Genomic DNA, 12,827 nt, shown 5'->3' with positions numbered 1-12,827 from the left:
ACTCTTTGATTAAATCAGTAGACGTAATCACATGTGCAAAATAGGAAACAAAAAAAAGGAACAGGTGCTATTTTTGGACTTGTGGGGAGGGCCTGATTAATAGTAGTAGTGAAAATTTAACTCTAAGAACTCCACTTGACTTGAAAACAAACAAGACTATTCGGTGCATGTGTGCGTATGTAAATGTACTGTATGTACTGTGTATGTAGGTGTGAAATGGTAATGATACTCTGAATAGGGGAAAATTCAGATCACTAAATGTCAAATCTTGACATATTGAATTAGAGGGGAATTTAGATTGATGTTTTTAAAACTGAACCATGATAAAAATGCACAGAAAATATGAAATAATTCACAATTGTGCCATTGTTCGGCTGCCACTGACATTCAGACAAACAAACAGAAAAATTACCATCACACTAAATCTCTCCAAAGGTCATTTTGTGCTCTTGCGGTGGCTTGTTTGTGTCTGTGTATGGGAATCCCCATTAAGCTCCCTCATCATCTTTGACCTCTACCTTGTCCTAATGTCAGTTTACCCAAAGAGAAAGGAGACTGTGGGAGAGAAAACTTTTAAAGGGGGCGATTCAGAAAGAACATTAGGCAGATGTAGGAGGGCGAGTGGTGCTTCGAAAGTGGACATGAACCAGTGTGTGTCTGTGTGTGGTTGGAGAGTGATGAGACCAGACCAGCGTGATGTAAAGCCCAGCCGACTGCTAACACAAACACACTGGGAGGGGGGAGGGAGGTTAAAAATGATGGGGGAGTGAATGATAGAGTGTTTTGTGTCAGCTTTACAGCGATGACAGGTGTCATTAAGATGCTGATGTTGAGCAGTATTGACAGGGCAGAGGGAGTGTTTACACTAGAGGCCATTATCAGGTTTATCAGCGGAGGACAGATCCATATTTTGTCCTCCAGACGCCCACCCCCCCGACCATCCTCCCTACCACGCGAGCCCAGGGAGGACAGACTTGGCCTGGGTAGAGAAGACTCTACGAGTGGAGAGGCTTGGGATCTGGATTTGAAAGATCTTTCACACACTTAGAATAGAGTTGTGGGGTGTGTTTGCATCATTAGCATAATTGAGAGTGACTGCTGCAGGGCACTTATGGGGAGGTGTTGGCACGCCCCCTAAACCAAAATTACCATTTGACAAATTATGTGAATGAATGAGAGGAGAGGCGTAAGTTGGCTCGGCTCCAGGCTCCTGAGTGACAGTTGGGGTCAAACAGAGTAGGTAAGGGACCTTTGTGTGTGTGTGTGTGTGTCGTGTGCGTGTGTGTGTTGGGTTGTGTACTGGGGAGAGCTTGACTGCTGTGCCATTGGGTTGCCGTCTGTTGGCACACTCACAATCACTGTTTGGGCCGCCTGCCAAGCAAAACATGTCCACTTTATCTGGTAGACCTCTGCCGGAGACAAGCGTAGGATCATGCCAAAGATGGTAGACTATTGTGTCTTTTGTCCTTGCGTGGCTCTGTTTTCCTCCGGCTTAAAATGTTGAGTTGTTTAGCAAGTCTTTGGCTCCTGCTCAGCGGTGCAGCCGGCGAGGCGAGGTTACTCCATGTCATTGGAATCTGGAATCTGTGCACAATGGACCCCCTCCTCCTCCTTCTTAGCACCAGCTTGTGAACCCCTCTGCAAGAACCCTGATTTTTATTGACCCACCTCCTCTCCTTCTGCTGCTTCTCTTACCCCAAACATCCATCCACACATGTCCGGGTCTCCACACACACAGGAGCCCTCAGTGCAGTTAAAGGGCTCCCTGAAGAAGCAATATAAACATCAATTCAAGGACATGGTTCACTTGGAATGCACCCCACCACAACTCCAGCTTTATGTTTCTCCCCCCCCCACCTTTTTAACCCCACCTTTTTAACCCCACAACCCCCGTCTCTCTCTCTCTCCTCCCTCTCTCTCTCCACTCTATCTCTCTCTCTCTCTCTCTCTCTAACACAGCGAGGACAGAGCATGGTTGCCATGGCATCGCTGAGTCAGTACAGCGGTTAAAGCACGGTCACTCTCCTGGCTTTTACTGTGGGATGTTCAGTCAGCACGCTGGTGCGCACCGGCTGAACGCAGCACCGGCTTGGCGGACATACTCTCCGTTTCGGCTCCGCTCTGTCCCGGGATGAGACTTCCCCATCAGCTGTGACGACCAGGTCCGCCGTTGTGAGGCACGCTGGGGGGACACGTCGCACACCTGCGGCTGGATGGAAATAGATGGAGGAACTTGCGCCGCAGCCGCCGCCGTCGCCGCTCTCAGCCGATTACTTCACCTTCTCTCGTGGACCACGGGAGAGCGCGCTTGTAAGCTGATTTAACCCGAGGGATGCGAATAACTCTCCGGGATTAGAAGGTTATTGGGTGAACGACAATGCCCCGCGGCTCGGTCCGGCACTCCCGGCTATTGTTGGCGCGGCTGCGGACGCACGGTTCCCGGTCTCCTCCGGTTCATCTCCAGTAGCTGTATCCCGGTACAGCCTTTGCCCCCTGCGCCTCCTCGCTGCTTCGCTCAGGTCGCCCTCCCGGTGTGGATAGGATAATATGACTTCCTGGCTCCGCACATACGGCAGCGTCCCTCTGTGTCTCCTGCTCTGCTGCTTTGTGTTCACTGTCTGCGCAGAAGCCTCCGGTGCCGGTGAGTGTGGCTCATTATGGCCAATTACATCATATCCCCAGGAATTAGCCCATATCTTGTATCATGTCAAGACATCACTGCGCAACACCAGCTCCTGTGCTCCCTGCAGGGGGTCCTAATGTTTTCTTGTTTTGTTTTGTTTTTTTAATAAAAGAACCCCATTCTTATGAAGGTTTCCTCCTGAAGAAGCCTCATTATGATTTCTTTGATTTCTTGTCATTATCACACGTGTTAAAGAGACTATAAACTACTATTCATTCATGTTATAGGGAAAAACCTCTAAACCCACAATCAGGGGACCCACTGGAATAGCCTCCAACACACCAACCTCTTGTTTCAGCATGTATTGATCAGTTATAATTAAAAGTTAAATGCTTCACCTATTCAGGAGATTGCCAGAGGCCAGGAGTGCTAATTGGGTCAGAGTGGCTTGTTAGGGGGCTGTTAGTGATGCTAGGACCTGCAGCCTTTCTCTGTCCTACATTCCAACCCTGTAGCTCACTAAAATGGCTCCGGAAAAATTGGATCTCAGCAGATAAATCACTTCAATGAATCATTAATTCCACTACAGTGAGCCCCGGGTCCATTTTGTGCCTTTTTGTCACACTGTAAAAAAATCTTCAGTCTCCATCCCTGCTGGATTTTTCTGCTAAGGCTGCATAAAAAAGTATCTGGCCTTAGTGATTTGTCCCATTGTCACTCCATCCATTAAAGAATTTGTGCACATTTAGCACTCACTCATTGACTCATGATTCGATGTCCTTTATCTGTGTGTGTGTGTGTGTGTGTGTGTGTGGAGGAAATGATCCATGCACCACTCCAACAACTCAAGCACCTGTTCCCACACTCTCAGCCGTTTTCCCCCACTACGAAGCTCGCTGATACATACTGAATAGCCTCATATGAGATGCTAAGTGGTGCTTCCATCATCAAAAGTGTGCATGAGATCTCTAAATATCCACAGGGGCTCTGCTGCATGGCTAATGAGTGTTGACACACACATTCTTTCATATGCTAATCACAATATTCTTCTCTTCATTCCATTTCTTCTCCATCTTTTGGCTGACTCTCCTTCTCCTTTACTGCATCGTTCTACCACTTCGACCCCTCCCCCCTCCCACCTCTCTTCCTGCAGGTGACAGTGGGTGTTGGTCTCCTAGTATCACTTCTTGCACAGAGTGTCTAAGCCGCGGACCACAGTGCGCCTGGTGCTTCAAGGAGGTAGGAATGTGTATAAAAGTGTGTGACAGAGATAGAGAGAGAGAGAGGGAGAAAAATCGAGAACGTGGCAGACATTCAGCAGCATTCCTCTGATGACACACACCAAAGCTTTGATGCTAGCCACAAAAGTGAATATAATGTGATGTTTGAGCTTAGTGGCCTACCCTATGACCTCTGTGTGTGTGTTTCCATGCGTGCTTTCTCATGCGGCAGCAGAGACAGAGCCACTTTCTATCCATGTGTTTAGTCTAGGCACTCACACATATCACTGCATTTCTCTCTCAGTGTGCATCCGCCCGTGTGTTTGTGTGTCTGTATCTGTCTTTCCTTTCTGGGTGTCAGTCTGTCTCGTAAAGAGCCCACCCCGAATCAGCCTTGAGAAGCTGTAAAGTCTCCAAGCGCCACAGCGATCACAACACACACACACTCACACAAACTGCACAAACTAGACTAGACTATCAACACGTGTGTGTTTACAGACTTCAGGTGCTTTCCAACCATGTGAACCCTAACCTTATTATTAAGCGGGGCCAAGCTCACTGGTGTGTGAAAACATTCAAACACCCCCTCTCCAACCTCCTACACACACAAAGTCAGAGAGCCATGGACAAGCACTGGAAATGAAGTAGGTACAATGCTTGTAAACATGCTCATTTGTATTTTGCCATTGACATTAGTGTCAGCCGAAGTGACAAACTGTATAAGGAAAGTCCGGGGAAGTTGCTGTAAAACTTTTTGGTGTTCAGAGTTATTACAGGACAAATTATAGCCACAGGGACAGCCATAAATAAACCAAATTCGGTCTAGCTTTCAGATTCAGGCCATGGTTACATGTTTAGTTTTTATTCTCTACTCTGCTCTTTGCTGCTTTGCTCTTGTGCTATTTCTGGTTTAAAATTCACAGTAATCCCAATTAATTGTGCATTCTCATATACTATCTGCGTGATCTTGACCATGACATGCTCTTAAAACACACATTTAATGGTCTAGTTTTATGTTTCCAGGGTTTATAACTATTTGTGAGTGTGTTTCTCACAGACGCAAAGTACCAAAGGTCACTAATCCACTCCAAAGCTGCAAAGCATGACGCTGTTGCGGCGTATTGTCTGGGATTCTATGAAGTGATGATTAAATCATATCCTAAGTATAAAAAGCCAATTAGACAGTCTAATCTCTTTTATAATCATCACAACTGCAACTTTCTTTTCCTCTGTGATCCAGTACACAGAGAGTAGATCTGGACATGGATGAGAGAACATAAACAAGACACTTCTTCCTTCTATGTTATGATATACTAAACTGATGAGTAACTGAGGATGATCACATAATAGAATGGTTCCCATGTCATTTGAACTACGTCGCAAGTCAATACAAACGTCATTAAGATGACAGAAACAAAAAACGAAACCAAAAGGGAGTAATTCTGAAACCAGTTTCAATTTACCCTGTTTTCTCAGGTGATATGAATCAAAGTGCTTTTAGCTTTGTTCAAACTGAGCTTTACCGTGGAAAAAGATTAGGAAAAAGGTGAGTCAAAGAACAGATGCATTAAGAGCTCTGTACTTTGTACTTTCTGTGTGTGTGCTCCTACATTGCTGAATGGATGTAGTGGCAACATTAGAGCAGGAGTGAAGAGTAAATAAAGACCACATGGAAGAAGTGTATGTGTCCTTCTGATCTTAAATGCCTGCCTCACACAGTGACTCAAGCAGATATGATTAGTATACAAATGAAAAGATTACGACTGCAAAAGCCCAACATACAGAACAGATTTGAGTATATGTTCATGAATCATGATGGTCACATATTTGGCAGCATTAGTGTGTCTTGCCTGTGGGGTCACAGAGGATAATGTGGCCTTCAACTTTATCCACTTGTTTGTGTCACTTGTTCTCATTCCTGAAATGAAGTTACAGTGATAACATCTCAAAAGACGGCTTAGTTGTGTTATCTTGGACTGTCTGGCAGCTTTTTCTTACTGTAAGATTGAAATTGCAAATAAAATACAATAAAAGAGGATTTGAAGGAAGGAAGGGCTCTTTTTTATTTATTCTGTCTTATTTATTACTTATTTCTGTCAACCTTGTGTGACCTCTAGGACTTTTTGGATGGTGCGGGCCCGAGCCAGCGTTGCGACCTGCCAGCGAAGCTGCTCAGGAGGGGATGTAAAGCCGAGTTCATGGAGCAGTCAGAGATCAAGGTGGAGGTGAATGCCACAATCAGCAGCACGCAAGTGTCCCCACGAGACATCAGCATCAACCTCAGTCCAGGTAGGCGGCAGGCATCAAGTATAAAATGGTGGATCTCTGATATGCTCTTACTGTGTTAATGAGTGATAAAGCAGTTCGATTATTTTATTATATGTTTTTGTGTGCGTGTTTGCGTATGTGTGTGTGTGTGTGTGTGCCCAGGTTCAGAGGCCAGCATCATCGTGTCTGTGAAGCAGCTGGAGCGTTATCCTGTGGATCTGTACTACCTGGTGGATGTGTCGGCATCTATGCAGGAAAACCTTGATCATGTAGGTGTAGCTGTCAGTGTTCCTCTCAGTGAGTCAGTGCTGAAGCATGTTACTTATTTATCTTAAGGAAAGAAGATCTTCTATCTTAAGAAAGAGTTGTTCTTGTTCCCAAGGTTTAAACTAAACCATCACAACTTTTTTACACAAACTCTCAAGTTGTTTTTATCACGGTTGGGAAAAAACAAGTTAGACTCAGATAACAGTTTAACATTTGACATGGAATAAACTAGACATTTTAGAGCTTAAACATATTTACTCTCTTTAGTTTTCTATCTCACCCTGTATCTCTTCTTTGCTTCTTCATCGTTGTCTTCTTCTGCTTCTCCATTTTGTCTTCCTGCGTCTCTTCCTGTGTGCCATTCTTTACCTATCCTTGGATTCCGCCACCCTGTGTCCACCTGCATGTTTTCTGTGGTGCAGTTAAAGACGGTGGGCATCGCTCTGTCTCTTCTTATGACGGAGCACTCCTCAGACCTTTGGCTGGGTTTCGGCTCTTTTGTGGACAAACCCGTCTCCCCTTACATCAACGTCCATCCCACCAAGATCAACAACCCTTGCAGGTTAGACACAGAATTTGTTGGTTGGATTATTGATTGCTGAAAAAAGTAATTTAAATCCTCTCTTGCTCATTCTCTTGCTAGTGAATGAGTGGAATTGATCTTTAAAGTGGACCTTGTTATATTCTTCAGATAACTTTTTCTTCTTTTAATGAGAAAAGAAAAGTGGTGTGATTGGAGTGATTATTTTAAAATACAAAGTTGCTCCCACTTTGGTGTGACTCAGGGAGAGATTTGTCAGTTGTTACATTGCTATAATGATGAGCTGTGCTGTGCTGGTTGTTTTGGAGTTCTACACTCCTGAATGTTGTGGATAAACACTTTCTTGACCGTCTTTGTCTCTCACCAGTGATTATGAGATACGCTGTCGTCCAGCCCACGGCTTCCACCACGTCCTAAGCATTACAGGAAATATGAGCGAGTTCACACATGTGATCAAACGCCAGCGCATCTCTGGAAACATGGACACACCGGAGGGAGGACTGGATGCTATGCTGCAAGCTGCTGTCTGCCAGGTGTGTATGTACAGATGCTGGGAAGTCAGGCTCAAAAGAGCTACATACAAAGAAAGAGAGTCACCAAAACATTTTGAGATAAAGTTTTCTTTTTAGTTTCCTTGAGTTTCTTGAATATGTGAGAAAATAGGCATAACCCCAAATTAGGTAATAAATCGCCATGCTGGTGAAAGAGGCATTTATTCAGGGAGAAGGGTGGCACTCTGACTCAGCATTGGATACTACCACTAGAATCCCACTAAGTAATGACACCACTGCTGGGATATGGCAGACACACACACACACACACACAGAGTTGCTTATATTATGGCAGCAGGAGGGCTGTGAGTCAGACCATGCAGGGGGCCCTGAGTAACCAGTCTGCAGGGAAACACCACGGTGGTCATGACTCCAGAAATAGACTCTCCATTATGTCAGACCTACTTATAAGCTCACTGGGTTTTCCTAAAATATACACATGCACACATACGGACTCACATAGGTCCACTTTTTTCTCACACTCTATGACGAGTCACAGACATAAAGCCAGAGACTGTGACTGGTGGGAGATACTGCTTTTCATTTATGGTCAGAAAGAGCTAATCTCCATGGGAACTAATGTAGTTCAGATGAGTGAAATGTTTGAATTTGCAGTTTCTTACCACATGTGTAAACCTTTAAAACATAAAGCATGCACATAGTTCCCAAATCAGCTCTCTGTAAATGCTGACAGTGATAAATAAGGGAATAAAAATGAGTTTCTCCAGAAACAGAATACACATTGGCACCAAAAAACACTTTGTCACATGTGGTATCTCTGAAGAGGTGTTATTCTAGTCCATAGATCTGTTCAATTCAAAAGAAATGTAATGGTAAACATGATTTACACTCATTACATGATGCCCTCTCTGTCTTTCTTTTAGAGAGCTGTGGGTTGGCGACCAGAGGCCAAGCGTCTTTTGCTCCTGATGACCGACCAGCCATCTCACCTGGCCCTGGATAGCCGGCTGGCAGGGATTGTCACGCCACATGACGGCCTGTGTCACCTGGAAAACAATGTCTACACAGGGAGCACTAGGATGGTGAGTGGAAGAGTAAACGCACTGGGAAGTCAGGCTTAAAAGAGCTGAGCATTTTAACTGGGTATTCAAAGCTGTTGAAAGTTCACATGGTCTTAATGTGGACTGTGCAAATTACTACATGGACTTCAGGGGAAGTCTAATAGATTGTCAGTCATTGACAGTGCAGTACTCTAATTGCAGATTGACACATTAAGACACATTAACATAAGGTAAAAGTCATACTACAGGAATAGTTAGACTAACTTTCGGAGAAGATCAGTGCCACACACCAGGAAGAGAGACTCCAGTTTCTGCGCCCTGCAAAGAAATAGTGTAAAACCACAACTTCTGGTCTAGTTTTTGTTTGGATCAAACAAACAAGATATAACGTGTTAATCTGTGAGGTTTAGAGGTGTTGACAGGCGGTTTTTGGCACCTTTAGACAGAGCTAGGTTAGTTTCTAAGTCTGTTAAGTTAAACTGGCTGGTTGCTGGTGGTAGTTTCATATTATTGTACAGAGTAGTATTGATCTTCTTATCTGATTCTTGTCAAGAAAATGAATAGGCTTATTTCCCAAAATGTCAAACTGTTCCTTTAAAGCCAACGTGGCCACACACTACTATGGACTGTGTACACTCTACTATGTGGGGTGCAGTTGACATGTGGCTGGTGTAGACTTTGACTTTCACAATGCTAAGGCACATTTTAAGATCATAATTACATGATTGATGATACAGATGACTGTATACTAATAATATTAGATTTAAACTTGATATGGTACAACAGAGTATGTTGTTGAGGATGTAAGATTTTTTGGGATTTAGTCTCTTGGTTGCCTCATTTTCAGGACCATCCCAGTGTGGGCCAGTTGTCTGATAAGCTGCTGGAAAACCAAATCTTCTCCATCTTCGCTGTGGAGAAACAGCAGTACCAGTGGTACGAGGTAATCTCTCCCACACAACAACACATGCCCACAGCTGTGGAAAGTGAGAAAACATACTGTAGTTCTGAGGGTAGGGAGTAAACATCTGCCCCGCTCACATGTACATGCAAGACAGTGAATCCCCCATAGCTTCAGTGATAACTTGTCATGCTAGTGTAGTTTTAGTAAAGTCAAGTTTTTCTTCACCCTTGTTTCCCTTTGCTTCTCTAGGAGTTGGTACGTCTGCTACCTGGCTCCTATCTGGGGAAGTTAGGCCTATTCGATGCTCCGAACCTTATACAGCTGGTGGTGGACGCGTACAAGGTACAGAGCACTCACCTACTTTCTCTGCAACTTTAAAGAACTAACTTTTTTTACAGTTTCATATCCCGTTGTCCTCCCTTGGTAAATTATTCATCCTTTAGACAACAAAGAGAGGGAAGGGGACAAGTGAAAAGTTAGAGAGAAGAAAGCAGCAGCACAGCATGAGCTGAATTCATGGGCCCACGCAGTTATCAGCTCAGAAGTGTTGAGGCATTAGTCTGCTGATCTGCTGAAGCCACACAAACTCTGTTTTCAGTTATCCTTGTTTAATCATGCAATGTGAGTAATAGCACATTCCTGTTTGTAGAAAGAAAGCCTCAGAATCAATGATATCATGGGATGATTCTGAAAGTGTGTACTGCTTTCATTTATCTAGGAAATTCAGGTTTGACTGTGCAGAGAAAAAGGACCGACACTTGTAATGAAAATTTAAATTCTGAAGTTGGGAAAACAGATGAATGGTCACTGAAGGCCTAATGATACAGAAAAACACAGATGAAAACAGGAGGTTATGGAGGGGTAAGGCCTTATGTGTGTGTATGAGTGTGTTTGTGTGTGTGTGTGTTTGTGTGTGTGTGTGTGTGTGTGTGTGTGGGGTTCGTTTAGTTGGCAGCAGTCTAGGCTATAATCTTCCCTCAGGCACAGCGCTCCATTGTTTGCTTCGAGAATCTGCCGAATCCACAGATCCGGGTGCACAGCCCCGCATACGTGCAGAGACGCAGAGACAAACACACACACACACACGCTGCAGAGCCCGAACAGAAGCTGGCATTATAATAGCTATCAGATCCCCACGGAAACCATGTGTCCTAATCACGGTTGAATACAAAGATGCTATTTTTGGCCCCACCTCCTCGTTCCCATGAACCACCCTGTGTTTCAGAACGAAAGAAGGGACGACAATGAGGGCTTTCTGGGGACATGTGACAACTTTAATTAATCACACTTTCACTTTCTGTGTCTCTTTCTCGCTCTTGCCTCATTACTTTTCTCTCACACAGATTATGTTCATTAAAATTTTAAGATGTCACTGTTCTTCCCACTGTCTTTTTCTCTCAACCTACAATCCCTTGCAACCAGCAGAATTTCTTGATATCAGGTAGTAAACTTAATGTTGCCTTTTCATCTCTTTCTGCTCCTCGCTGCATCCAGAGGTTGTTGTCGGAGGTGGAGGTATCAGTGTCAGTCGAGGACAAGGCCGTCAGCAGGTACTGGGTGTCTGTATCTCCTCTCTGTCCTGATGGATCCACTGCTAAGGACAAGAGCTGCTCGGGGGTGCAGCCCAACCAAACGGTAAACACACAAGCATACCTTCAGTATCGAATCACATGATTAATACAGTGCAAGGATTTAGCTGAATGTTACTTGTATGTACACAGAAAGCTTAATTCATGCCCCCGGAGATGTCACAGGACATTTATTGGTTGTATTGAATTACTGTGACACATATAAACACTCACACACGTACACAAACATCACTGAGAGCTGAAGATTTGGTAAATAATCCGAGTTGAGCGGATTACAGGCTGTGTTTAACAGGAAAACATTTCCATGTGATTCCATGGCCTTTTATGTCCCAAATCCTTACTTTGCCCAATATGAGAACCTTTACGCAAACAAATTTATATTTAGAAATAGGTCGTCGGATGTGCTCTCATACCTGCTCCATTTATCCACAAAAAAAAAGCCTTAAATAGTCTGTGCCACTGCACAGCTCTTTTTTTGATACTTCTCAACTCTCTACAGGAGCTTTTCTGCTGCAATAGTAATGATTAGACAAAAGGCTTCTGTCAAAAAAGGTTCAACTATAACAACCAGAGACCTCCTTTTGCTACTAATAATAGCATTTTCAGGAAGTTCTCTATCTATTCTCTCCCTGAACTTCTGATGAGACTCCTCTGTAACCTTTTGGGACTCTTAACTTTGTCAAAGACCAAGTTGCTTAATCACTGCTCTATAGTTGCTCCATTGTACAAGGAGACTTTAGTTCAGCCCCTTAATCCATGGGTGGATTAAAGTGAATTATGGAAAGTACCCACATTTACCAGAATGGTGATAAAAATCAAGCAAAAGAAAGCTTTGGCATGCACAGCTTTCCAACCACATCAACAGAATAATTATTCACATTAAGTCTCAATTAGAATCTACTTGTTGGTTATTTACCCAACTTTTTAAGCCATATCAAAGATTGCTACAATTGTGCAATGAGAGGTAGCTCATTTAATGTTATTCCTTTTAGATGTATACAGGAAGTTTCATGTGGAAAATTCATTTTCATTGTGCCAGGAACTGTATGATCTCTAAAGCAACAGCAGACTCTTGGTTAAGGAAATGGTTGTTGAATAGTCAATCATTAATCTCTTTTGTGAGTATGTTTTTTAACCTGTCTTGCCTTGAATATCCGTTACGCAGTAGAAATAAGCTTTGAGCGTATCCACAATATATTTACTGTTTATCAGGACTAGGTGATTGTAGTCTTATACTTTCATCTAATACTGTCAAATGAATCTACCTATCTACTAACAAGGCACAGCAGGGTTCTGAGCTAAAAGCTAACTACAGCATGCCTACATGCTTACACTGACTCTGCTAACATGCTGATGTTTTGCAGGTATAATCTTTACCATGTTAGCCAGCTTCGTTTAACCTGTTAATATGCTAATATTTGCTAATAAGCACTAAACACAAAGTACAGCTAAGGCTGATGGGAAGGTCAGCAGCAGGTAACCAAAGTATTAAACAAATTAAAATTTTATCAGATGATGGGCAATATAAATGTCAATTCAACCGTACTGTATTGGTATAGTGCCAAGTCATAACAGAAGTTATCTCAGGACACTAGAAAGCAGGTCTAGGCCGTACTCCTTATAAAGAGACCCAATAATTTCCACAATTCAGTTGCTGTTTATTAAACTATTCTTCCTATACAGGTCTACTTCAATATCACCATTGGCCTGCGCTCTTGTCCTGAGGATGGTGAAGATGAAGATGTTACAGTAATGGTTCGCCCTGTTGGTTACAACGAATCCACCGTCGTTAGGATCCACTCGAAATGTCGCTGCAGTTGTGGACCGAAAAAACAGTGCAAT

General features: G+C 43.5%; 1 protein-coding gene across 1 annotated transcript in view; it reads left to right on the top strand.

Moving 5' to 3' along the window:
- Positions 1-1,964: 1,964 nt before the first annotated feature.
- itgb8 (integrin, beta 8) overlaps positions 1,965-12,827 on the top strand; it is a gene marked incomplete in the record, with an annotated part of 16,914 nt that continues 6,051 nt past the window's right edge. Inside the window, 11 exon segments of the mRNA XM_035681844.1 lie at positions 1,965-2,641; positions 3,777-3,862; positions 5,961-6,132; positions 6,274-6,380; positions 6,801-6,940; positions 7,287-7,452; positions 8,355-8,513; positions 9,340-9,435; positions 9,646-9,738; positions 10,891-11,031; positions 12,669-12,827. Coding sequence (XP_035537737.1) covers positions 2,548-2,641; positions 3,777-3,862; positions 5,961-6,132; positions 6,274-6,380; positions 6,801-6,940; positions 7,287-7,452; positions 8,355-8,513; positions 9,340-9,435; positions 9,646-9,738; positions 10,891-11,031; positions 12,669-12,827 — 1,413 coding nt within the window.

The sequence above is a fragment of the Morone saxatilis genome, unplaced genomic scaffold (genome assembly GCF_004916995.1).
Source record: "Morone saxatilis isolate NCDOM2014 unplaced genomic scaffold, NCSU_SB_2.0 Contig9, whole genome shotgun sequence".
Classification (NCBI taxonomy): Eukaryota; Metazoa; Chordata; class Actinopteri; family Moronidae; genus Morone; species Morone saxatilis.
This window is presented reverse-complemented; position numbering and strand designations above follow the sequence as displayed.